Source organism: Prunus avium, chromosome 7 (genome assembly GCF_965620075.1).
Source record: "Prunus avium chromosome 7, drPruAviu1.hap1.1, whole genome shotgun sequence".
Lineage (NCBI taxonomy): Eukaryota > Viridiplantae > Streptophyta > Magnoliopsida > Rosales > Rosaceae > Prunus > Prunus avium.
The window spans coordinates 33,305,885-33,333,474 of NC_142290.1; the positions used below are offsets into that span (position 1 = coordinate 33,305,885).

Here is a 27,590-nt window from a genome sequence, read left to right on the forward strand (position 1 = left end):
CTTTAAAGTGAATTAGATTTTTGGCTTAAAAAGCAATCCCAAACAGGGCCTTAGTTTGACAACCTTGTGGATGATGAGTTTTTCAATGTGACCATAAAATTGCCATGTGATATTATCAATTCATTCAGTTATGCTATATACAAATATATATGTATTAATATTATACCTTCAAATATAAACATGTCTCCTCCGCATGTTTATAATTTGAGTGAATTAATAACACTAAACTAAATATCTTTACTATCAATTTGGAAATTTAGAAATATGGGAAGTAATAAATTGATTTGAAAAGTCATTCTCATTAAACTGTTTACTAATCATATAGAATCATAATAGGAATGAAGTTGATTCCAATTATTATTGTTTACTAATTCTCATGAATTGAAATCTAAACTATGACTTTTAAAATGGGACTTACATTTGTTTGATTCCCTATGTGTTTGTAAAAGTGAAAAAAATAATTGATTGAAATAATTTCATTTATTCGCATATCCATTCCTAATAAGTGATAGTGTTACGTTCAAACACAAAAACTTCTAAGGGTATACACGACACTTCCTATTTTTTCTACCCTCTTTCTCTCTCCTTCCGCAATGGAGATTAGGCCACGTTTGGCATGCCTCACTACGCTTTATTGAACTGGGTTAGGTTAAATAGTACTTGAAACCCATATTTGATAAGGGAGATGATTAACTTAAATGGGACTGTATAGTTCAATGGGGAAAAAACGTTGGACTCGCTTGTCTAATAAAGCAAGCCCAAAACGTGGTTCGCAAAATAGCGAAGGTGTTATTTTGAACCACGAGTCTGGCTGGATACCACCACCACCATCAAACACATGAGCTCGACCACCACCACCACAAGTCCCCCACCACCACCACCACGAGTTCCTGACCACCACTACGACGAATCCACGACCGTCTGACCACCATCATCAAACCCATAACCAGCCACCACAAACCCAATTTTGGGTTGATGGTTATATTGGGTCTAGCCCTAGTCTGGTTGATTGAACAACCATCCTCATCTCGGGGTGCTCTCAGCCTCCGCACCCCAACTTTTAAGAGAGCCATCCATTTCTGGTATGTGGTGATTGCAAAAAAATTCAAAATGAAACAAAATTCCAAATGAAATCTTAAATAGTGTGGCATGAAGAGAGATTGAAAACGAGGGAAGGATGAAGAAAAGAGAAAGGAAAGAATATGAAGAAAGAAAGAAAAAAGAAAAAGGGAGGGCAGAAGAAAAGAGGAAGAAAGAAAGAAAAAAAAAGGGGCCAGGGAAGGAAAGAAAGAAGAAAAGATAAAGTAGAGGAGGAAGAAAGAAAACAAAGGAGATAAGTTTTAGCCTTTAAAAAATATTAGAATTTTATTTATTTATAGGTCAAAATCTTTAATTAAAATTAAATATTAGATTTTTATTTATTTATTTATAATTGTTATTTGGGTCAAAATCCTTAATTAAATTAAATATTAAAATAATTATTTTTTAGTCCGACGCAATACCAAACGTAGGTCAGTACTTAATTTAGCTTAGATCAATTCGAGAAGCTAATCCAAGACAGTCCCAGAATTTAGTCCAGTTTATGACAATCCGCCGTATCAAACGATCCCTAGGTGTGTGCGATGCTGGGTACAAATATAACTTCTCTCCCAGCCTTTTATCTCAATAGCAAGTTCCTAAACCCTAAACCCTGTGCAAATAAAATCAGCCCAATATCTCATTAGCAGGTCCCTAAATTAAATTTGGGCCTCTAACGGTTTCAGAGTCCGTTAAACCACTCTATAAAATGGCCTTCGTCCCTGAAAACCACTCAACGCAATTCCCCCCAAATCTCGAGTCCTCGAGGACACGATGAGAGAGAAACACAGAACACTCTCAGCGTAAATAACATAACATATAGAGAAATTACACGACCATTTCCCGACCATCACTCGAAAAAACCCTAATTTCCAACATTGAAATTCAATTTCTCCTCCGTTTTATCCGTAATTCCATTTTAGACCAACAGCAGTAAGTAGGAGAGCTCCGGTTGCTTGGAGTGCTTCTTGAAGTAGAAGAAGAAGAGGCTGCAGAGTCGCGCCAGGAGCACTTTGATCTGAGCAACCAGAGTCTTTGAAATTTGGTTTCGAAGCTGTGCGTTTCGTGTTTTTCGCGGCAAAGCTAGGGTTTTTTGGTTGCTTTCTGCTTGTTCTACTAAGCCATGAGTCCGGTTCAGAATTTCGAGCAACACGCTCGGCGTCTCGTCGAGCATGACCTCCGTACTTTCTCTCTCTCTCTCTCTGAAGCATAATTCAACTATGGTTTTGAACTCTTAAACCTCCCTTTAGCTTCTGAGCAAAAGTTATATAATTTTGATAAAATTTAATCAAACGAGCCCTTAATATGAGAATCATATTCATCTTCCTGTGCAAAATTTTAATTTATTTTCCAGTAATGCAGGTCCTATTGAAAGAAGCATGTTCTCTGTATTCACACCCAATAGTATAACAAAACAAAACAGCTCAATTTTGATTTGATTAATTATTGATTTAACTACGTTTGAACGAAGGCCTTGACGATGTTCTTGTTTCTTTTGTTCCTTCTTATTTGGAACAGCAATTCAGGCAAGGCTTCAGATGGCAATGGAGGTTCGGGACAGCCTAGAGATTGCGCACACTGCCGAGTACTTGAATTTCCTAAGATGCTACTTTCATGCATTCTCAGTGATTCTTCAGAAAATTACAAAACCACAGTTCACGGACAATCCCGAACACAAGCTCCGAAACATCGTGGTGGAGATTCTCAATCGTCTCCCCCACAGTGAAGTACTCCGCCCTTTTGTCCAGGAACTCTTGAAGGTCGCAATGCAAGTACTAACCACTGACAACGAAGAGAATGGCTTAATATGTATCCGTATTATCTTTGACCTCCTTAGGAACTTCAGGCCCACTCTGGAAAATGAAGTTCAACCATTCTTGGACTTTGTTTGTAAGGTTTACCAAAACTTTAAGTTGACGGTTAACCATTTCTTTGAAAATGGGGCGGTGGGTGGGGAAGATATCAAGCCTATCGATACTTCTTTAGATCAACCATTGAGCGGTAGTATCGGTAGTATCGGTGGTGGTGGAATTGGGGGTGGCGGTATTGGTGGTAGTGGGTATGCTGGGGGTGGGCAGCTTAACCCCAGTACACGTTCTTTCAAAATAATTAACGAGAGTCCCCTGGTGGTCATGTTTTTGTTTCAGTTGTATAGTCGACTTGTGCAGACCAATATTCCTCACCTGTTGCCTTTGATGGTTGCTGCTATATCTGTTCCTGGCCCTGAAAAGGTTCCTCCTCATTTGAAGACTCATTTCATTGAGTTGAAGGGTGCACAGGTGAAGGTAAGCAGTTGTTTCTGTTGAGTTTATATGTATTAAATGTTAAACGAGTAGGGCACTGTTGTTTGTTACACTTGTTTAATCATTTTCATTTTTTTGTCCAACCCGTCCAGGTTTTTTCATGAGTTTTTACTAATTTGTTTCTTTTCCATTGCAGACAGTTTCGTTTTTAACGTATCTGTTGAAGAGCTTTGCTGATTATATCAGGCCGCATGAAGAAAGCATATGTAAAAGCATAGTTAATTTGCTAGTTACATGTTCAGACTCTGTATCAACTAGAAAGGTAAAAAATTTTGTCTCTTAGTTTATTTTTCTCCACTTGGATCATTTTGTTCTTCTGTGAATGTAAGTCTGAATCATAAATATTTTATGAATGCAGGAATTGTTAGTAGCCCTAAAACATGTTCTTGGAACAGATTTCAAGAGGGGTTTATTTCCTCTGATTGACACACTATTGGAGGAAAGGTAACACTGTTGACTCAATCATATGGTGACCTCTAATTGCCAAAACAATGATACAGAAAGTTCATTGTCAAGCTGAGTTGTATAAATGCAATATCTTTATATAATGGAGAAAAGATATTCTTGTTAGTAGTCTTAAAACATGTTCTTGGAACAGATTTCAAGAGTGGTTTATTTCTTCTGTTATGTATTCATGGTTAAACAAAAAGCATCATGTTGAAGAGATGTATATAAATCTGCTGCTAAAGGACAGATGAATACCAAAATTTGACACATAGGGTAGATAATAGAATTACTCTTTTAATTTTATGGGAACCTTTGCCCCCTCCTAAACGATCCTTCTGCTGGAAAGTTCATATTGGTTGCCATCAGATTGAAGTTTTTTTTATGGCCGACATGTTGAATTTTATTAGGGAAAGGGCCGCTACATGATGGTTCTCCCCCCAATCTGCTTCCCATGTGAGCAGATTTTATCATATTTGTTGTTTCTGATAATGCACAACCTTCCACTGGAGAGAACAATAGTGTTCATTCCCACATTTCTACTTTGGAGTTCTTCTTGACTTTTAGTTTCAGATACAAATAAGAATTAGCTATTCCTCCTGAACTTAGAGAAGATAGAATATTGTTATAGCTGACTAAGCTCCGATTTTTTTAACCCTTTTCTTCTTTAACCTTTTCAGGGTTCTGGTTGGAAGTGGTCGAGCCTGCTTTGAGACATTGAGGCCATTGGCATATAGTCTACTTGCAGAGATTGTTCATCATGTTCGTGCGGACCTTTCCTTGTCACAGGTATTTCCTTTGTGTGATATCCAATGTAAAACCAGTGTTATCACTATCTTGGCTTTGATGAGGCTCAATCCTATTTATCATTATACAACTTTCATTCACTGTTTATTGTACGGTTGTACATCTTTATCATCATCCTCCATGGATGAATTTCAGGAATTACCTATGTTCACTTGATTGTTGCACTTTTGCAAAAGTGAGAGGATAATGATGGGTGGGAGTTTCATGGTGATGTTTGTTTTGCTAGTCTTGTGTCTGTAGTTGGTTTGCCCTATGTGTTGTGCTTAGTCTTAGGTGGACAGTTTGCCCATCTCCCTTTTACTTAGTTTCTTTGTTATGAAGGTCGTTTAAAGTTGATTCAACCTGAATCCTTAAAGGAACTTTCTTCAAGGTTAAGATATACGGCACTTACTGGTTGTCCTGCGTTATGATTATGCTTTCAAATAAGTCTTTTATGACCCCAAGTAACCTTCCTTTTGTTGGATTGAGAAAACACAGAATCAATCAATTTCCATGTCGTACAGGAGGGAATAATGCCTATGAAGCTGTTGGAGATCTGAGTGGCAAGATTTATACAGTTATTCATGCCCGAAGAGTCTTGCTACTACTGTATTTCAATTTTATCCTCTTATCATATGCTTTTGTTGTTGTTGTTGTCATGATTTCTTATCAAGTTTTTATAAATTTGAGAACTGAGGTAAATACATGATACTGTTAGTATGTACACTGAAACTGGAAATGAAAAAAAGGAAGCAATGATGTCAATCACAGGAATTCGTATGTTGTGGATTACTTTTGATTATACTTCTTCAATTTCAGGCTTTTATGGGTTGTTTTCAACCAATTAACAAAAAGGCATAACAAAGGATAATTAACTTAGTTATACATACTTTGAATTGTACTTTATCTCAAGTGTCAGCATTTGCTTGTTTAACAGGGTTTTGTGTTTTGTTTAAAATTTTTCTGTAATGGTCAGTGGCTCATTTGGCACTTTGTTTCTTTTTTAATTTGATTGCTTTAAAATTTGATTTTTGTTGATGTGTATCTTCACAGTTTTCGTCATAACTTAAAGTATCTTCTAACATACTTACATTATGTGCTGCAGTTATCTCGAATCATATACTTGTTTTCGAGCAACATGCATGATGCTTCATTGTCACTGAGCATTCATACTACTTGTGCTCGCTTGATGCTGAATCTGGTGCATATGCTAACTCTATTATTCAAGAGATTTTGCAGTTTTTATTTTCATTTGGAAATTCAGTTATATTTATATATTTGTTGGTACACAGGTGGAGCCAATATTTGAGAAAGGTGTCGACCAACCATCTATGGATGAAGCACGGATTCTATTGGTCTGAGTTGCAATCTAACTGTTTGCCTAGAATGGTTTGAATTGGTAAACTTTATGAGTTTTCTCTTCCCTTTAGCTTATAAAATATTATGGTTCTTTGAAGGGGCGTATATTGGATGCTTTTGTTGGAAAATTTAGTACTTTCAAGCGGACTATTCCTCAGGTAATCTTTGACTGCTGTAGATTTTCTCAACTGCAAGGGTCTCTTCTTTATTTGATATTTTTGTTTCATGTGGAAGCTTTTGTCTCGTCATATGGGCTATTTATTAGGAAATATTTTTGCTAACCACTTTAACCCAAGGTCTATTATCACCACCCTTCTTAATACTTGACACGTGTCCATAGGCATAACCATGGTTAACTTTTTACTTTGTATTTATGGAACCATGGTTATGCATAAGGATACGTGTCAAGTGTTGAGAGGGTGGTGAGGATACACCTTGGGTTGGGTTAAATTGGTGAGCAAAAATGCTCTCCTATGTTTTATACATACATATATATATATATATATATATATTGTCTTTGTATGGTTTGTGTGCTGCAGTAAAGGAGTTTTATGTTACATACCATATTGTCTGTAGCTCAAATAATGATCTGTTTGTTTTCCGACAATGTATTGAAATAATTTAGTTAATTATGTTTCGGGAGTGGTTGGCAGTCAATTGACTGTTATTAAGATGCTATTGGCTTTTGAGGTTCTTTGCATTTGCTGAAATCCATCTTATCCAGATGCTAATGATCTTGGTTGATTGATTGCTGTATCTTGCATATTTGTTGATGCTGACGTGTCTCTGTATTTCCGGATAGCTGTTGGAGGAGGCTGAGGAGGGAAAGGACCGTGCTACTCTAAGGTCAAAGCTTGAGCTCCCTGTGCAGGTAGTTTTGACAACTTCTCTTTGAGATTACTGTTTGTGTATGCATAATTTGTTTTATGGTTTCTAGTTGTCCGTTTAATTTTTTCTTGTACTCTCCACCTTTAATTTTTTTATGCTAAAGCACATCCTTTTTTTTTCCCTTCTAAATGCTAACTATAGATTATTCCCTATGTTACACTTTAAAAGGTCATAAAAATGGTATTAAATATGTTCATCATTGAGGATTAAGCCTGTGGATTTATAAATACTTTTCAGTTGCTCATGGAATCTAAAAGCCTTCAATTTCCTTTTTAAAATTTTCTGCAATTATAAAGACATTCGAGAAGGACATTGCAGGTTTTGAAGGGTTTGAAATACTGCTGACATTAATGCATTTATTAAGAAAGTTAGATTGACATTCCTTTTGATATGGAAGAAAATGTGGGCATATTGGGTGTATTAGAAGAATAACTTGAAAATAGATATCCATGCTTCGAAGTTTGTCTACTTACTTTTTGTCCAATTCTTTAATTGCTTGATTATATAGCCACCCCATGCCCTTTCATAAAACATGGCATTTTAAAAAAATAATTTCTTTGGCATATCATTTGTTTGCAGGCAGTTTTGAATTTGCAGGTCACTGTCGAACATTCTAAGGAAGTCAATGATTGTAAACATCTGATTAAGACATTGGTCATGGGTAAGTGATCCTTCACGTAATATTTTTTTTTCTGTCTCCAGTTATAGATTATAGTGTTACTTGTTTAAGGAATCTGTGATCTTAAGTTTCTTACACTTCTGATATGTTCTTGAGTGGTATTGCTAATTTTTTTTATATCATGTGCTGATCAATCTGTGCTGCATATATTGTCAGGAATGAAGACTATCATATGGAGTATTACCCATGCGCACTTGCCGCGATCACAGGTATTATTAACTATGTCAATAGTTTGTTCTGAGTTGCTTAACATTTGTTATCTTATGCGACATTTCTGATGGTTTAAGGTTTCTGCTTCCACCCATGGAACACACCCACAGGTGCTTGTTTCACCATCATCTAATTTACCAGCGCCTCAAGCATTTAAGGGGATGCGAGAAGATGAGGTATTTACAGATTGAGTTATGAATTTTGGGGTTTGTTTTGTGGTTTGATTCACTTGGTCTGACTTTGGTCTTGGGTAGGTTCGGAAAGCTTCTGGTGTTTTAAAGAGTGGGGTGCATTGCTTGGCTCTCTTCAAGGAGAAGGATGAGGAGAGGGATATGTTGCAGCTCTTTTCCCAGATTCTGGCTATCATGGAACCTCGAGATTTAATGGACATGTTCTCGTTATGTATGCCTGAGCTTTTTGAGTGCATGATTTGCAACAACCAATTGGTTCACATATTCTCTACACTTCTGCAAGCCCCTAAAGTATATCGGCCTTTTGCAGATGTTTTGGTTAATTATCTTGTAAACAGTAAACTTGATGTTCTGAAGCATCCAGATAAACCTGCAGCAAAATTAGTATTGCATCTCTTTCGGTTCATATTTGGCGCAGTTTCAAAGGCGCCTTCAGATTTTGAACGTATTTTGCAACCTCACGTGCCTGTTATAATGGAAGTTTGCATGAAAAATGCTACTGAAGTTGAAAAGCCTCTTGGTTATATGCAACTTCTTCGCGCAACGTTTCGAGCACTGGCAGCATGCAAATTTGATCTTCTTATGAGGGATTTGATTCCTATGTTACAACCGTGTCTTAATATGCTGTTGATGATGCTTGAGGGTCCAACAGGGGAAGATATGAGGGACCTTTTGCTGGAGTTGTGCTTAACCTTGCCTGCACGCTTAAGCTCATTGTTACCACACCTTCCCCGTCTTATGAAGCCTCTTGTTTTGTGTCTTAAAGGAAGCGATGATCTTGTGGGCTTAGGTTTAAGAACACTGGAGTTTTGGGTAGATAGTTTGAATCCTGATTTCTTGGAACCTAGCATGGCTAATGTAATGTCTGAGGTGATTTTGGCCCTATGGTCTCATTTGAGGCCTGCTCCCTATCCTTGGGGTGCAAAAGCATTGCAACTCCTTGGCAAGTTAGGAGGTCGTAACAGGCGTTTTCTGAAAGAGCCCCTTGCACTTGAGTGCAAGGAGAACCCAGAGCATGGACTCCGTGTGATTCTTACATTTGAGCCTGAAACCCCATTTTTGGTGCCATTGGATCGATGCATTAATCTTGCTGTGGTAGCTGTTATGCACAAAAATGGTGGAATTGATACTTTCTACCGAAAACAGGCTTTGAAGTTTCTTCGTGTTTGCTTATCATCTCAGCTTAATTTGCCAGAAAAGTTTACCGACAATGGATGCACACCTAGTCAGTTGTCAACTTTGTTAGTTTCTGCAGTTGATTCTTCTTGGCAGCGGCCTGAAACATCAGGAATAAAGGTTGGTTTGGTTAATGTTATCACTTTGTAAAGTGCTGAATGCTGAGCCTGCTAGTGATTTGAACCTCAAGATAATTTTTTTTTATTGCCTTTTATTGTAGTTTTATTCACTGTTGGCTTTGAAGTTGGAAAAATGATGCTCGGACGTTGATAAACTTTTTTGGGATCCTGTTATTGGTCTGCACTGTGGGTCCATCTTTATTCTTTAGCACTTTACCTAGAACATGCTACGAGTTAATGCACAAGTGAACTCCATGTATTAGAATATACCTATGTGGGTATTAATTATCTGTATTATACCTTGACTTTTACACCTTATCTGTGTTCATTCTTACACCTTTGTTTATGTCTCATCTTTTAGAAACTTTATTGTCCAGATATTTCCCCCCTTCCCCCAACCAATTAAAAATAATAATAATAAAAGAAAAAGAATACTCTGTTAATGGTTAGATGCGTTTTATTTTCTTATTGTCTGTTTCAATTTCTTTTCTTAATCTGTCCTTTATTTTTCTTCCCGCTGAATTTTTGTTTTCAGATACCCCACAATGGGAAATAAAATAGAAAAATAGTATTACATTATAATAAATTTAGACATAATTGCAGGCTGACTTAGGTGTAAAGACGAAGACCCAACTTATGGCTGAAAAGTCAGTCTTCAAGATTCTCTTAATGACTGTTATTGCTGCCAGTGTGGAACCAGATTTCCAAGACCCCAAGGATGACTTTGTTGTCAATGTATGCCGCCATTTTGCAATGATGTTCCATATTGATTCATCCTTAACAAATACTGCAGTTGCTACTGCTACGCTTGGGGGCCCTATGCTTTCGTCAAATGCCAATGTTGGTTCCAGTTCCAGGTCAAAGAATAGTAGTTCATCAAACCTCAAAGAGTTGCACCCTCTTATATTTTTAGATGCTCTAGTTGATGTGCTAGCAGATGAAAACAGGCTCCATGCCAAGGCTGCACTTAGTGCTTTAAATGTTTTCTCTGAGACACTTCTCTTTCTTGCTCGCTCAAAGCATGCTGATGTGCTGATGTCAAGAGGCCCTGGTACTCCAATGATGGTCTCTAGTCCGTCATTGAATCCTGTTTATTCTCCACCTCCAAGTGTTCGCATCCCTGTTTTCGAGCAACTTCTGCCCCGTCTTTTGCATTGTTGCTATGGGACAACATGGCAAGCGCAGATGGGAGGTGTTATGGGACTTGGTGCTTTGGTTGGAAAGGTTACTGTTGAGACCCTGTGCCTTTTCCAAGTAAGAATTGTGCGTGGTTTGGTATATGTTCTTAAAAGGCTTCCTATTTATGCTAGCAAAGAGCAAGAAGAGACGAGTCAGGTGCTTACACAGGTTCTTCGCGTGGTTAATAATGTTGACGAAGCAAACAGTGAACCACGCCGGCAAAGTTTTCAAGGAGTAGTTGATTTCCTTGCTACAGAATTGTTTAATCCAAATGCATCTGTTATCGTCAGAAAGAATGTGCAGTCATGCTTGGCACTTTTGGCTAGTAGAACTGGTAGTGAGGTATCTGAGCTGCTTGAACCATTATATCAAAATTTGCTTCAGCCTCTTTTGGTGCGATCACTCCGGTCAAAAACTGTTGATCAACAGGTAATCTATGTTGCTAATGGTCATTAGCGGGATTTGTTGAATTTTTTTTTGACTTGATCTGATGTTATACAGGTGGGAACAGTTACAGCTTTAAACTTTTGCCTTGCCTTGAGGCCACCTCTTCTCAAGCTGACTCAAGAATTGGTTAATTTTCTCCAAGAAGCTTTGCAAATAGCTGAGGCTGATGAAACTGTATGGGTTGTGAAGTTTATGAACCCAAAGGTGGCAACATCACTAAACAAGCTTCGAACAGCCTGCATTGAGCTACTCTGTACTACTATGGCGTGGGCAGATTTCAAAACTCCAAATCATTCAGAACTGCGTGCAAAGATCATTTCCATGTTTTTCAAATCTTTGACATGTCGAACACCTGAAATTGTTGCTGTGGCTAAGGAAGGCTTGCGACAGGTCTTGTTTCCTTTTAAATTAGTCAATCTATATGGTTTTTGCTCTTGTCTTACTATAATACATGTCTGAATGTATAATGATCGATGACTATGATGATTATCCTAGGAAAGCACTGGCCTCTGTTTTTAGGTTTCACATTAGGGATCACTTATTGTAGCTTGTCTATTTGACTGGTGATGTTACTTTTCTGTCTATCATGTTTTGTTTTGGTTTGTTAAGACATATGGTGGATGATTTATAAAGTTGGGGTTTTTTAAGAAGTCTGTTTATTATTTTTAAATGTACTCTATTCCGTTTCTTATAAGAAAACATACTCTACTCCATTGCTGTGCAGGTTATTAATCAGCAGAGGATGCCAAAAGAACTTCTGCAGAGCAGCCTCAGGCCTATTTTGGTGAACTTGGCACATACGAAGAATCTGAGCATGCCTCTTCTGCAAGGTCTGGCCCGTCTTCTTGAACTTCTGTCCAATTGGTTTAATGTTACCTTGGGCGGCAAACTGCTGGAACACCTAAAGAAATGGTTAGAGCCTGAAAAACTTGCACAAAGCCAGAAATCATGGAAGGCTGGTGAAGAGCCAAAAATTGCAGCTGGTAATATATTTTTGGTTGTCCACTTTTGGTCATCGGTTCTTGTATACCTACGCATATGCATGATTACAGATGATATGATGTCAAATTTGTGTTCTTTTCAGCTATTATCGAGCTTTTTCACCTTCTTCCTATAGCTGCATCAAAGTTCCTTGATGAACTTGTAACCTTGACTATAGAATTGGAAGGAGCACTTCTTCCGGGACAAGTATACAGTGAGATTAACAGTCCATATCGTCTTCCACTGACAAAATTTTTGAATCGCTATGCAACACTTGCAGTTGATTATTTTCTTGCTCGCTTAAGTGAACCAAAGTACTTCAGGAGGTAATGTATGGATGTGATATACATATACATATATAGTTATAACCTCTTGGCCATCATTAACCATGAAATCCACGGTCACTAGCAGTTGGATCAAAATACGATGGTTGACATTAATTCCCAAAAGTAAAATACTGGACTTAAACAAATTTGAATGCCAATCGTTGAATTTTGATCCAGCGGTTGGTGTCCATGGACGTTTTCATGGTCAATGGTGACCAAGTGATCTAAAAACTCTTTGCCTCTATAAATAAATGTGTATGTCTAAATATGTTGAGAGATGTATTTATCCTATCATTATGATGAAATTTTCAAATATGTATAAATCTCATGGAATTTTGTTTCTAAATCACCAGTTCCCTTTATATGCATTTATTTGATTTAGTCATATAATCTATAGGTTTATGTATATAATCCGATCGGATGCTGGCCAGCCTTTGAGAGATGAACTTGCTAAATCACCACAGAAAATACTCGCAAGCGCCTTTCCTGAATTTTTGCCAACTGCTTCGGGATCGTCAACTCCACCTACTGCTTTGTTGGGTGATGAAGGTCTTGTTAAGCCTGTACCTGATAGTTCTAATCCACCATCTGCACATCCTGGTGCAACACCAGATGCTTATTTTCGGGGACTTGCACTTATCAAAACTTTAGTCAAATTGATACCTGGCTGGCTACAGAGTAACCAAATTGTGTTTGATACCTTGGTACTTGTTTGGAAGTCACCTGCAAGACTATCTCGTCTACATAATGAACAGGAGCTGAACTTAGTGCAGGTTAGTTTAGTGGCTTGTTATACAGAAGTTGTATACTTTCTATGTTGGTTATCGATTGGGTAATTTTTTATTTTTTGAAAATTAGCGATACTATTTGGTAATATTAAGATAGGGGAAACCCCCCGACTTTGTCTCTTATGCAAATTATGTGACCTTTTGAGGGTTTAATATATATATATATTTTTCCCCGAATACTTCTTGCTGTTTGGAGTGTTGATGCATTTTTAATTTTGCTTGTTGAAATATCAAATATCACTTTTGACTTGCTGTTAAATTTTTATAAATTTCTCTCCGTTATTCTTTAACTTTCTGTGTGTATCAATTAATATGCGTCATCAGATCTTGTTTGTTATCTAATGTTTCTAAAATGCAGGTTAAAGAAAGCAAATGGCTTGTCAAATGCTTCCTGAATTATTTACGACATGACAAAACAGAAGTGAATGTTCTCTTTGATATACTCTCCATCTTCTTGTTTCATACTCGAATTGATTTTACATTTCTGAAGGAGTTTTATATCATCGAGGTACTTTGAATACGGGTTCTTTAAATTTATGTAGTTTTTATGTTATTTGTGTTGACTGTTTGTGAAACAATCATCGTCTCTTTTCAGGTTGCAGAAGGATATCCACCTAACTTTAAGAAAGCACTTCTCTTGCATTTTCTAAATCTTTTCCAGTCAAAACAACTTGGCCACGATCATCTGGTGGTTATTATGCAAATGCTCATTCTTCCGATGTTGGCTCATTCCTTCCAAAATGATCAAAGTTGGGAAGTTGTTGACCAACCTATTATAAAAACGATTGTTGATAGACTTCTCGATCCTCCAGAAGAGGTATATTTTCTGAAAAAATTAAATGTCTCCAGCGCCACTATCTCTTATCTTATTTTCTTGGTAAATTGTCCCTATTTTTTAGGCTGAAGTTCATTTTGTTTCTATATCTTACCAATTTCGTGCTTCCATAGGTTTCTGCTGAATATGATGAGCCCTTGAGAATAGAACTTTTGCAGCTTGCCACTTTGCTTCTCAAGTATCTGCAGAATGACCTTGTCCATCATAGGAAAGAACTTATCAAATTTGGTTGGAATCATCTCAAACGCGAAGATAGTGCCAGTAAACAGTGGGCATTTGTAAATGTTTGCCACTTCTTGGAGGCCTATCAAGCCCCAGAAAAAATCATACTCCAGGTATGGCACATTATGGACATGATATCAATTTTAATGTCCTGTTGGCACAAGGTTTTAACCTGTTATTGGCATTAAGTTTTACTGCTTTGGAAATTTAGGTTTTCATGCTGTATTTGTCATGTAAAAAGATCTCAGTTTTTGTGTTTAGTATTTATGCTGACACAATTTTGCTTGGGAATGGGAATGACATCAATACTTTAATTCTAGCAATTTACCAAATCTTGGATTGTTAGAGTGGTCTATTTATACTTCTCTTTTAAACTGGAGCCCATCAGCATGTGATGAGAGCACTCACAACCCAAATATGCTCATAACTTTGGGTTCAAATTGAGTAATTTATTACAATGAAAGTTATCTTAATTTAGTATCTGGGCGTTGATTTGAGAATGCAGGTTTTTGTAGCACTTCTGAGAACTTGCCAGCAAGAGAATAAAATGCTGGTCAAGCAGGCCCTCGATATACTAATGCCAGCACTGCCACGTAGGTTGCCGCTTGGAGATTCTCGCATGCCAATTTGGATACGGTACACCAAAAAAATTTTGGTTGAGGAAGGCCACTCAATTCCTAATCTGATTCACATTTTCCAGCTTATTGTGCGCCATTCAGATCTCTTTTACAGCTGTAGAGCTCAATTTGTACCTCAGATGGTCAATTCTCTTAGTCGCCTTGGATTGCCTTACAACACTTCCGCAGAAAACAGGCGTCTCGCAATTGAACTTGCTGGCTTGGTGGTTGGCTGGGAAAGACAAAGGCAAAATGAAATGAAAATAGTAGTGGATGGTGATGTCACCAATCAGAACAGTGAGGGTTTTAATCCAGGCCCTGCTAGTGCTGATCCTAAGCGCTCTGTGGATGGGTCTACATTTCCTGAAGATTCAACGAAGCGTGTCAAAGTTGAACCTGGTCTTCAATCCCTCTGTGTGATGTCTCCTGGTGGTGCATCATCAATACCTAACATTGAGACCCCTGGATCTGCTAGCCAACCTGATGAAGAATTCAAGCCAAATGCTGCTATGGAGGAAATGATTATCAATTTCCTTATAAGGGTAAAGTCCTTTCAACTCATTACTCATGTTTACACGTACGAGCAAGATTTTTTGAAAATACTTAATTTTTGTATTCAATACCTCATTAATTTGGCGCATAGAAGAAACCTCTAAGCTTTCTGGCAGTGATGCTCTCCATTTGGCACTCCTTCCATGGATGTTCTGGACAAAGAAAAAAGATGACTGCTATCTTAGACTTTGGCATCATTTACTCAATAAATAATTCAATTTTGTTCTATGGTGGTTTTTGTTTTCAGTGGTCTCTAGGTTTATAGTACAAGTGCTATATGTAATTGAAGAGGTAATTTTTCATTAGGTCGCTGATGATGAGCGTGACATACAGTCTGTGTACTTCTGTTTGTAGTTCCATGGTCTGCATCAAAGCTTGTCATGATTTGTTCATTTGATGGTTAATTGTCTCAGCCCTTTATTGACTTTTGGAAACAGGTTGCCTTGGTCATAGAGCCTAAGGACAAGGAAGCAAGTACTATGTACAAACAAGCTTTAGAGCTACTTTCACAAGCTTTGGAGGTGTGGCCAACTGCCAATGTTAAGTTTAATTATTTAGAGAAGTTGCTAAGCAGCATTCAACCTCAGTCCAAGGACCCTTCCACAGCCCTCGCGCAGGGCTTGGATGTTATGAATAAGGTCCTAGAGAAGCAGCCACATTTATTCATCAAAAATAATATCAACCAAATTTCTCAGGTATGTTCTTACACTGTCATCTGTTTTTCTTTTTTACAAAGTCTACTATTACCTAGACTTATGCACTCAACTTCGGTGTTGTGGGTTTTTTTGGACAGATTCTTGAACCATGTTTCAAGTATAAACTGTTGGATGCTGGAAAGTCATTGTGCTCCCTGTTGAAAATGGTCTTTGTTGCTTTTCCTCCAGAAGCAGCTACTACACCACAAGATGTGAAACTATTATATCATAAGGTTGATGAACTAATACAGAAGCACATCAATACTGTTACAGCTCCTCAAACATCGAGTGAAGAGAGCACTGCTAATTCAATTAGCTTTGTGCTGCTTGTGATTAGAACCTTGACAGAGGTGCAGAAGAACTTTGTTGATCCTTACATCTTGGTTCGTATTCTTCAACGCCTGGCACGGGATATGGGGTCATCAGCAGGTTCTCTTTTGAGACAAGTATGTATCTGTTTTCTCATATGTTTACCTCTTTCATGTTTCATAAATTAATGCTTCATTAAGGTGAAATTTTTTTTTGATTCCTAATCTTTTTTATTTCTTATTTCTCTTTGTTTGCCTTGCTGCAATGTGGATTACGCTTCCTATTCTGTTCATATCTGCTGTCATTAATGTGCTTTTCTTTGTTTCTTCTTGTTTGGTCACTTTTTTAAAAACACAGCATTGTGTTCTCTATTCTTGGTGTTTGAATTTTGATTATCTGTTGCATGCAAGTAGTGGGACGGTTCTATGAACTTCATTTGTGTGCATAACCATTTAAGATACAGAGTATACATTTTCTCTTTGTTTTTTCCCTTTTGTTTTTTTTGGTTGTGGGGGTATGATAAAAGTTTAAAGCCATCACATCCAATTTGCTACATTAGAAATATTCTTAGAAAGTTACATTTATATGTATGAGGCAAACTTTACTGCTAAAGTTTGATCGAGTTTTGTACGGTAAGGCTCTGAGGCTTCATTCAGGGGTACCATGACAAATAATCAACCCAAGCACTCATGTGATTTGACATAATTGACCTTTGTCTACTGATTCTTTTTTTCTTTTCAACTATAGAACAAACTCTCGTCTGTGAGATTTGAACTCAGGACCTCCATCAAAGTAGAGACAAATGCCCCTAACTAAATGGTCATTGTTAATCTTTTTCTACTAAAGAGGGCGCTGGTTTTAAGTTGTACTGTTTATTTTTTTATGTTCAGCCCCCGTAATGAACTTATTTCATCTAGAAGGGTTGAATAAATTTCTGTTATTTTCCAAATTACTATATTTTGGAATGAACATTTTTGTTTATAGTTTGTTTTATGATGTTTTAAAATTTGATAACATCCCTTCTCTCTTTCATTGAATTACATATAGCGAAAATTTTCTTCTATTTCAGGGTCAGACAAAAGATCTAGATTCTGCAGTCTCCTCTTCTCGTCAAGGTGCCGATGTTGGAGCAGTTATTTCTAATCAGAAATCTGTGCTAGATTCTGCAGTCTCCTCTTCTCGTCAAGGTGCCGATGTTGGAGCAGTTATTTCTAATCTGAAATCTGTGCTGAAACTTATTAGTGAAAGGGTCATGATTGTTCCAGATTGCAAAAAATCCGTAACTAACATATTGAATACCTTGCTTGCTGAGAAAGGTACTGATGCTACCGTGCTGCTTTGCATACTTGAGGTAATAAAAGGGTGGATTGAAGATGACTTCGGAAAGCTAGGCACATCTGTCAATTCCAATGCTTTTCTCACTCCGAAGGAAATAGTTTCTTTTCTTCAAAAGCTTTCACAGGTTGATAAACAAAACTTCTCAAATGCTCTGGAAGAATGGGACAGTAAATATCTTCAGCTTCTCTATGGATTATGTGCAGATTCAAATAAGTAAGTAATATACTTCATTTCACTTTTGTTATACTTGAATAAAAGGAGATGATTAAATGATTTGATCAATGTCCAGATATCCCCTATCCCTGCGTCAAGAGGTGTTTCAGAAAGTGGAAAGGCAATTCATGCTTGGTTTACGGGCAAGAGATCCTGAATTCAGGATGAAATTCTTCTCGCTTTATCATGAATCTCTTGGGAAAACATTGTTTGCTAGGCTTCAGTACATTATTCACCTCCAGGATTGGGAAGCCTTGAGTGATGTCTTCTGGCTCAAACAGGGCCTTGATCTTCTTTTAGCAATCTTAGTCGAGGATAAAGCTATTACTCTTGCTCCAAATTCTGCAAAGGTGCCACCACTTCTGGTTTCAGGTTCTCCAGACCCTTCTGGGATGCAGCACCAGGTCACTGATATTCCAGAGGGTTCCGAGGATGCTCCTCTAACATTTGACACCCTTGTTCGTAAGCATGCACATTTTTTGAATGAGATGAGCAAACTCAAGGTAAGGCTGGTGCATTATTTGTACATTTGGAGAAACTATTCTGTGACTGCAGCACCATGTCACATGCTGACATTGTGTTACGAGTCCCAGTGCACATGTTATAATTTGGATGGACTTGTAATACCACGTCAGTATGCCATGTGGTGTCAGAGTCACATGCAAGAATGTATGGTTTCTAGCATCTCCCCTCTCCCACTCTTGCACTCCCAGAGTTTGTTACTAATTAATTCTGCTTTGAAAGTCGTGGGTGGTAAACCATATCTCCAGACAAGCTTGAGTTATTGATTGATAGTCTGACCTTTTTTTTTTTTTTTTTATTTAAATTTTTCCTCTGTTTTAGGTGGCTGATCTTATTGTTCCACTGAGAGAGCTTGCTCATATGGATGCCAATGTCGCATACCATTTATGGGTGTTGGTGTTTCCCATTGTCTGGGTGACCTTACACAAGGAAGAGCAGGTTGCACTAGCTAAACCAATGATTACCCTCCTTTCAAAAGATTATCATAAGAAGCAGCAGGGCAGCAGACCAAATGTTGTGCAAGCCCTTCTGGAAGGGCTTCAGTTGAGCCACCCTCAACCTCGGATGCCAAGTGAGCTCATTAAATATATTGGAAAAACTTACAATGCATGGCACATAGCATTGGCGCTGCTGGAAAGTCATGTTTTGTTGTTCACAAATGATGCAAAGTGCTCTGAGTCCCTTGCTGAACTATATCGCTTGCTCAATGAAGAAGATATGAGGTGTGGGCTGTGGAAGAAAAGGCCAATAACTGCAGAAACTAGGGCTGGTCTTTCGCTAGTTCAGCATGGCTACTGGCAGCGTGCTCAAAGCCTCTTTTACCAAGCAATGGTTAAGGCAACTCAAGGCACATATAACAACGCAATACCAAAGCCCGAGATGTGTCTCTGGGAAGAACAATGGCTGTGCTGTGCTACTCAACTTAGTCAATGGGATGCATTGGTAGACTTTGGAAAGAGTGTTGAGAATTATGAAATACTACTTGACAGTCTTTGGAAATCGCCTGATTGGGCATATATGAAGGATCATGTAATGACAAAGGCTCAGGTGGAAGAAACTCCAAAACTTCGGCTCATACAAGCATTTTTTGCGCTTCATGAAAGAAATTCCAGTGGTGTCGGGGATGCTGAGAACATTGTGGGGAAAGGTGTAGATCTTGCCTTGGATCAGTGGTGGCAGTTGCCACAGATGTCTGTCCATGCCAGGATTCCTCTTTTACAGCAATTCCAACAGCTAGTTGAAGTTCAAGAGTCATCTAGAATTCTTGTGGACATTGCCAATGGAAACAAACTTTCTGGGAATTCCGTAGTTGGTGTGCACGGAAATCTGTATGCCGATCTCAAGGACATTCTTGAGACTTGGAGACTGAGAACTCCAAATGAATGGGATAACATGTCTGTTTGGTATGATTTACTACAATGGAGGAACGAAATGTATAATGCAGTCATAGATGCATTCAAAGATTTCACGACAACAAATAATAATCTTCATCACCTTGGTTATCGTGACAAAGCTTGGAACGTCAATAAGCTTGCCCGTGTTGGTCGTAAGCAAGGCCTATATGATGTTTGCGTGATAATACTTGAAAAGATGTATGGCCATTCAACGATGGAAGTGCAGGTATTTAAAAATATAACAAATATATTGTATTGGGCTTAGGAAGACATCACTCTTACTTTTTTACACCCATCAAACAAAGTACAAGCAAAAACATGTGTGTTGAACCTTTATGGGCATTTACTACAAGCCTAGAAGACCCTTTATGAATGACTTTATTCTTGGGGTTACTAGCTGAGTTGTTGAAATCCCTCAATTTATGATTTTTCGTTTCTTGTATTTGGTTCTTGTAACTTCTAACCATGTTCATAATGTTAACATATCAATTTGAACCTTCTGGAGGTAATGTTGCATGAACCTTGTCCTCCTGAGCTTGTGTTTTGTACTTGTTGACTGTACTACGTTATTTTGGTAATTTTCTTTCATAAACTACTTTCGTTTTAATAGATGCAGGTTTCTAATCCCTTTCCGTGTATGCTACCAGGAGGCCTTTGTTAAGATAAGAGAACAAGCAAAAGCTTATTTGGAAATGAAAGGAGAGCTTACCAGTGGTCTCAATTTAATCAACAGCACTAATCTGGAGTATTTTCCTGTGAAACATAAAGCAGAAATATTTCGTCTGAAGGGGGATTTCTTGTTAAAGTTAAATGACTCTGAAGGTGCTAATCTTTCATACTCCAATGCCATCAGCCTGTTCAAAAATTTGCCTAAAGGATGGATAAGCTGGGGAAATTACTGTGACATGGTATTTCATGTTATGTGCTTCAACTGTATTTAATAATATTGGTGTTTTTATTTGTGAGGACTTATCTGCTAACTATTTTGCACAGGCTTACAGAGAAACCAATGACGAGATGTGGTTGGAGTATGCTGTGAGCTGCTTTCTTCAAGGCATCAAATTTGGCATATCTAACTCAAGAAGTCATCTTGCTCGTGTTTTATATCTTCTCAGCTTTGATACTCCCAATGAACCTGTTGGGAAAGCTTTTGATAAATATCTTGATGAAATTCCGCACTGGGTCTGGCTTTCTTGGATTCCACAGCTCTTACTTTCTTTGCAGAGGGCAGAAGCTCTCCACTGCAAACTCGTCCTACTAAAAATCGCCACTGTGTATCCGCAGGTAAAATGTCCTGTTATATTTGTGAAAGGAGAAGAAATTTAAAACAGTACTTCACTTCCAACAGAAATATTGATGTTCTCTTGCATTAAAATCTCAGGCTCTATATTACTGGCTGCGCACGTATTTGCTTGAACGACGCGATGTTGCAAATAAAACTGAACTTGGTAGTAGAATGGCAATAGCTCAAAGGATGCAGCAAAGTGCCTCTGGTGCCAGCGCTGTTTCAATCGGCTTAGCTGATGGGAACGCTAGAGTACAAGGTCATAGTGGCAGTAACTTATCCTCAGACAACCAAGCTCACCAAGCTGCTCAATCCGGTGGCGGAATTGGTTCTCATGATGGTGGAAACTCTCATGGGCAAGAATCTGAAAGGTCCACAGGTGTCGAGAGCGGCATCCATACGGGGAATGAGCAACAAAGTTCTTCAACCATCAATGATGGTGGTCAAAGTGCATTAAGGCGCAATGGTGCTCTGGGTTCGGTACCTTCTGCTGCAAGTGCTTTTGATGCTGCAAAAGATATAATGGAGGCTCTTAGAAGCAAGCATACTAATTTGGCTAGTGAACTCGAGGTGTGATATTTCTGTCTCATATTTATGAAGTTAAATATTTGATTTACTTTTGTTATGTAGCAGTCTTACTTTATATTTTTTTTATTAGTAAGTCAATTTTATTAATTTTAATTAATGGAGATTGAAACTTTAACTCTTATACAACTACTGTCTAAGGCAACTCCATAAAAGAATCAAAAGAGAGGCTCCATGTGATCCAAAAAGACAGGGTGAGCAGAATGGAATGCTTCAGGACTCTAATTGCGGCCTTTGGATTCTTCAAGTCATCTAATAATATTCTTTTGCAATTCACACCAAGGGAGCCATGTGATAGAACGACCTACTAACATTATAATCCTTTCCAGGAAAATGATTATATGTGTGTGTGTCTACACATTCTATTAAGACAAACTTTTTGTGTTGCTAAGAAGCTAGCCATACATAGTATACCAAAATGTTTAATCTTGTTTAAGACTGCTCGTATGGAGAAAGCATATTGAAGAAAAAAAGGAGTCATATCTTGGTCTTTTTGATCAACTAGATGATATATTTGTTTCTTTTTTCTTTCTGAGTGCAGACTCTGCTGACTGAAATTGGTTCAAGGTTTGTCACTCTGCCAGAGGAGAGACTTCTAGCTGTTGTTAACGCACTGCTTCATCGATGTTACAAGTACCCAACTGCCACAACAGCTGAGGTTCCTCAATCTCTTAAGAAGGAGCTCTCTGGTGTTTGCAGAGCTTGCTTTTCACAAGATGCTGTGAATAAGCACGTTGAATTTGTGAGAGAGTATAAACAGGATTTTGAGCGTGATCTTGATCCTGGGAGCACTACTACTTTCCCGGCTACCCTCTCTGAATTGACTGAGCGGTTAAAACATTGGAAAAATGTCCTCCAGAGCAATGTTGAGGACAGGTTTCCAGCTGTCTTGAAGCTGGAAGAGGAAAGCAGGGTGTTGCGCGATTTCCATGTCGTTGATGTAGAGGTTCCAGGACAATACTTTAATGATCAGGTAATCAAATCAGTGTTTGCACATTTCTGCTCCTATCATTGGGATCCGGGCTTTATTGTTTATTCATTATGATTTAACTGATTGGTCTTCTTGTATGACTGTGTCATTGGATAAATGGAGATAGTAGTATCCCAAGCTGATTCTATCATGTTAAATGACTGTCAAGCTTCTTAAAAACAAGCCAGTTTTATGATCAAGTTCATTCAATATTCTATTTGATTTCTCAATGCATTTTCTTATATAAAAAAACATGATTGTAATGATCGCAGGAAATTGCACCCGACCATACAGTAAAGTTAGACAGGGTTGGAGCTGATATACCAATTGTACGAAGACATGGAAGTAGTTTCCGTCGTTTGACTTTAATTGGCTCGGATGGATCTCAACGCCATTTTATTGTCCAGACATCTTTGACTCCTAATGCTAGAAGTGATGAACGAATATTGCAGCTTTTCCGTGTGATGAACCAAATGTTTGATAAGCACAAGGAATCGAGGCGACGCCACATATCTATTCACACCCCAATCATCATTCCTGTTTGGTCTCAGGTTTATCCCTATACACATTTGATGGAATTAGATTTTATCTTCCCTCTCCTGTGTGTGTGTGGAAAAAGGAAAGGGCGGGAAATTTGTTCCGGCCATGTATTTAAAGCATGTGTGATCATTTGACTTATCTACATTTAATAGTATAGCTACTCATACATAATCACTTTTTATAACTCCCACCTTTAAGACATCTCAGCAGTTTATGGTCGGTTTGGGATTCGGTTCCCCTTGTACTCAACTATTGCTGTATGTGCAGGTCCGCATGGTAGAAGATGATTTGATGTACAGCACCTTTCTTGAGGTGTATGAGAACCATTGTGCAAGGAACGACAAGGAAGCGGATCTTCCCATCACCTATTTTAAGGAGCAATTGAACCAAGCTATTTCCGGCCAAATCTCACCAGAAGCTGTCGTAGACCTTCGCCTCCAAGCTTATAATGACATAACAAGAAATCTTGTAACTGATGGCATTTTTTCGCAATACATGTACAAGACTCTGCTAAATGGCAACCATATGTGGGCTTTCAAAAAGCAGTTTGCCATCCAGCTGGCCCTCTCAAGTTTCATGTCTCTCATGCTACAAATTGGTGGGAGGTCCCCAAATAAAATTTTATTTGCCAAGAACACAGGCAAAATTTTTCAAACTGATTTTCATCCTGCATATGATGCAAATGGAATGATCGAGTTTAATGAACCAGTACCATTTCGTCTTACGAGGAACATGCAAGCCTTCTTCTCCCATTTTGGAGTGGAAGGCCTCATTGTGTCTGCAATGTGTGCTGCTGCACAGGCCGTTGTTTCACCTAAAGTGAGTTTTTTGTTGACAGTTGCTTTCAGTATGAGGATTAATCAGATCTAAGTTGAGAATGAAGAAAGAAAGAGAATAAATTATTTGTATCCTAATTCTCAATTTTCCTATATTGCAGCAAAGTCAACATCTGTGGCATCAGTTGGCTATGTTCTTCCGTGACGAGCTGCTGTCTTGGTCTTGGAGAAGACCCCTTGGCATGCCTATGGCCCCATTTGCTGGAGGGGGTAGTATGAACCCCGCTGACTTTAAGCAGAAGGTCATCACCAATGTCGAGCATGTTATTGGCCGGATCAATAGAATTGCCCCACAGTACTTTTCTGAAGAGGTAAGTCAGTGCCTCCAATCTTATGGTAGCATAGAGCTTTGTGTCACTTGCAATGATGTCAAGTAAATGCCTCTTGAAATGAGAAAAAAAAAAATTTGTATTCTTTCCCTTTCCCTTGTCTTTTCAAATAAACTTCAGGACAATGGTGGGCTGAATTTTTTTTTTCTTCTTTAATTTTTTAGGTTTTATTGGTTTTCAAATTTGGTTCAGAATCTGGAAATGATTGCTAATTTAACCGCCCCTAAGATTGTGTTGTGTTTTCTGCTGCATTCAGGAGGATAATGCCATGGAACCACCACAGTCGGTGCAGCGCGGAGTGACCGAGTTGGTTGAAGCTGCCTTGACTCCGAGGAACTTGTGCATGATGGATCCGACGTGGCACCCCTGGTTTTGAAGTTAGCACCGGAGGTTTTAGAGTTAAAAATATGGTATATTTTGCTCGGACGGTTTCCTGTTGTAAATATTTATCATGTACATATCGGTGCTCTTATAGTGATTTTGAGAAGTCGTTCTCTATAATTATATTTTTGACACCCAATTTGGAAAGAATTGAGTGGGGTGTTGAATATGTAAATCACAAATTCATATGTAAATCACATTTAGGAGCAAAGATTTGGTTCTAGGGTTTTAGGTATCTCATTGAAGAGGATCCATATATTATACAAATGAAATGCGTCATCGTTCCTTTGCAGGGAATTTAGTTTTTGGTTAAAACTATTGACGTATTTGAGATATCATCTCTTTCCAGTGATCTTTTGTATAGATATATTATTTCCTTTCTGTAAATGGTAAAACCAGGGCAACAGAGAGAAATAAAGATCAGGCAAACAAGAAAAGGTTCTTATTAATCAACAACAAAAACTACCGAGATGTTTTTAGGGTTATGATTTTTCCACTCCCTTTTTGTTCATTTACACTCTTTTGATAAAAGATGAGTGAGAACATACAATTTCCAACAAAGAGAGTAAGTGGGAGTGGGAAAATTAGCTCTCTTTTTTCTTGGGAGTGCTATTATACTCATGTCCTATTTCCCCTCCCACTATGTAAATTTGAAAAAATATAATCTTATTTTTTCATCAACTATTATTCTTAAAATACCCATCCTCCAAGAGAGGCTTGGGCTTGACTTCCCATCACTGCATTGCCTCCTTCAACCTCGCCAAGTCCAACTCCATCTCTGTCATCCCCACCTGTTCTTGCTCTTGCGTCTCTGTCAGTAAAGTCTCTCTCTCTCTCTCTCTCTCTCTCAGGTTTTGTGTCAAAATTTAATTTCTATGCCATAACATTGATTTTTTTTTTTGTCCGGTGGGTTTTATAATCTGATTCATTTCTGGGTCTTTATGACCAAGACTCTTTTCTCCAGAACTAGAAATGGTTTGTTTCTTCTTATGCATGTTGTAATTTGCTTCATTGGCCGATGATACTGTTTTCATATGTTGTTCATTATGATGATAAATTCATAGGAAAACAAAAATGTTTTAGGGTCTGACAAAAATAGAGGTTTATGGGGAAGTTTGTTGAAAACGTCCACTGTGGTTATATGCGATTATGTGAGCATGAAACCAGTTGGGCTGGGAGGAGTTGGGGTAAATTTGAGGTTTTTTTACAAGTCCTTAGAGCATCTCCAAGGGAGATGTCAAATACCAAACATCAAATTTAAATTTGATGGCTGATGTGGCAATTTGACATCTTATATAGTTTTACACTCCACCCGATATGTCAAATTAAATTATTATTTTATTACATTTCAATGTTGATTTATTTACTACTTCTTAGAATATAATTTTTATATTTTTAATTAAAAAGAAAAGAAAATAAACAATGCATCTGTATTGAAACAATGCATGCATGACCTTGAAAGAAAATAAAAATAGCAACAAATTAGTTCACTTGTGCAAGCATAAATGAAACGATTCAAAGTGATATGCAACGGTAATATTTTATAATTTGTTTTGTTTTGTATTATATTGTTTTCTTAAAGAAATTAGATTTTAATATGGACTGAGATGAGTCGAGACTAATCAAACGTAAATGAAACAAACTCTTAATGTTGTATATGATAGAGCAATGATCTGATCACAACAAGAACAAACAAATGGATATGGACCAACGTTTTCTCAGAGTCCAAATTAAAACCAAATACACTTCTGATTTAATAAACTAAAATTTAAAACAATACATATGCAACTAAAACTTGAAATAACATAATACTGTGAGACTAATTCTCTTGTTCCTTTTGCAAAGGAACCACTTCCAACATTTCTAGTTCTTCATCAGACTCTGAATCAACAAGATTCCAAAAATGCTCATCTGTCGAATCAGAAGATGAATTGGAAAAATGATGAGACATGTTGGGGTTCTTCACAATTCACTGTAGTCTGTAAAGGAAAAGAATTTTTTTTGGTATAAAAGAAGAACTGTGTTTGAGCACAAGTTCTTTTATTTATGTATATATATATATATATATATATATATATATATATATATATATATAGCTTTTTGAAGAAAATGAAACGAAGGAGGTGATAAACAAAAATTACATGTACGATAGGAGGAAATGGTTGTGTGTTTAAAAACAATTGTTCATCGTAGGAAATAAATTGGAAAGAGGAAAAAGGAAAAAAAATAAGAAAGGAAAATAATAAATGAAAGTTACAGCCAGTTGTCTTTAAAAAATAATAAAATATTCATTTGACATCTTGCTTTTGGGCTGTCAAAAATAACAGCTGAACCTCCAACCTTCATTCCACATCAGCTTTGACAATTCGGTTGGAGTGATGTGAGATGTTATTTCTAGCCGTTAAATATCTATGTGGCACTTTTGACATATCGGTTGGAGATGCTCTTAGAGCATCTCCAACTGATATGTCAAATTGCCACATGGACATGAAATGACAAAAATTGAAGGTTAAAATTTCTCCAACCGAGTAGTCAAATCCTACATGAATTTGAAGGCTAAAAGAGATATGTCAAAAATAACATATCAAAAACCTAGATGTCAAATATTTTTTTAATATTTTTTTGGTCATGGACCCTACTATCATTTACTCTCTTTTAAAACTTTATGCATTATATTGGCCCCATTTACTTTTAAAAATATAATAATATAATATACTATTTGGCATTTTGGGTGGAGTTAAATTTTTTTCAACGTGTCAAATTGATACATAAACCATCAAATTCAAATTTAACATTTTGCATTTGACATCTCCCTTGGGTTTAAGATTAAAGATTTAGAAAAAATTTCCTAAGTCCCTGTATGATTTGACTACTCAGTTGGAACAACTTTAACCTTTAATTTTTGTCATTTTATGTCCATGTGGCAATTTAACATATCGGTTGGAAATGTTCTTAGAAATCATTTTACAAAGTGTTAAATTTATCTTTAAATTTTTTAAGATAAGATGGGTGGG

At 37.5% G+C, this 27,590-nt stretch overlaps 1 protein-coding gene across 2 annotated transcripts; it reads left to right on the top strand.

Moving 5' to 3' along the window:
• The first annotated feature begins 1,792 nt into the window (after positions 1–1,792).
• On the top strand, positions 1,793–24,873 carry LOC110757862 (Phosphatidylinositol 3- and 4-kinase family protein with FAT domain-containing protein). 2 transcript variants are annotated; one of them, XM_021959603.2, is made up of 35 exons: positions 1,793–2,258; positions 2,596–3,362; positions 3,517–3,642; positions 3,739–3,824; positions 4,505–4,613; positions 5,716–5,811; positions 5,903–5,965; positions 6,068–6,127; positions 6,772–6,840; positions 7,437–7,518; positions 7,693–7,745; positions 7,824–7,922; positions 8,001–9,233; positions 9,836–10,840; positions 10,913–11,248; positions 11,583–11,841; positions 11,943–12,165; positions 12,563–12,938; positions 13,312–13,461; positions 13,549–13,770; positions 13,902–14,123; positions 14,516–15,169; positions 15,617–15,874; positions 15,973–16,320; positions 17,253–17,734; positions 17,811–18,237; positions 18,578–19,876; positions 20,298–20,558; positions 20,644–20,934; positions 21,032–21,505; positions 22,062–22,493; positions 22,763–23,041; positions 23,298–23,849; positions 23,968–24,177; positions 24,452–24,873. In XM_021959603.2, the coding sequence occupies exons 1-35, from the start codon at positions 2,201–2,203 to the stop codon at positions 24,569–24,571; spliced, it is 11,781 nt and encodes a 3,926-aa protein (XP_021815295.1). In that variant the 5' UTR covers positions 1,793–2,200; the 3' UTR covers positions 24,572–24,873. The 2 variants fall into 2 exon arrangements, with proteins under 2 accessions (XP_021815295.1, XP_021815301.1); XM_021959609.2 differs by having other exon boundaries at positions 7,857–7,922.
• The last annotated feature ends 2,717 nt before the right edge of the window (positions 24,874–27,590 follow it).

Bases quoted from the DNA above. Each gene is read 5' to 3' on its own strand.
- LOC110757862 (XM_021959603.2), top strand. From the start codon at position 2,201: ATGAGTCCGGTTCAGAATTTCGAGCAACACGCTCGGCGTCTCGTCGAG. The intron at 11,842-11,942 runs GTAATATATTTT...TGTTCTTTTCAG, and splicing joins AGAGCCAAAAATTGCAGCTG to CTATTATCGAGCTTTTTCAC. The intron at 15,170-15,616 runs GTAAAGTCCTTT...TTTTGGAAACAG, and splicing joins TTATCAATTTCCTTATAAGG to GTTGCCTTGGTCATAGAGCC.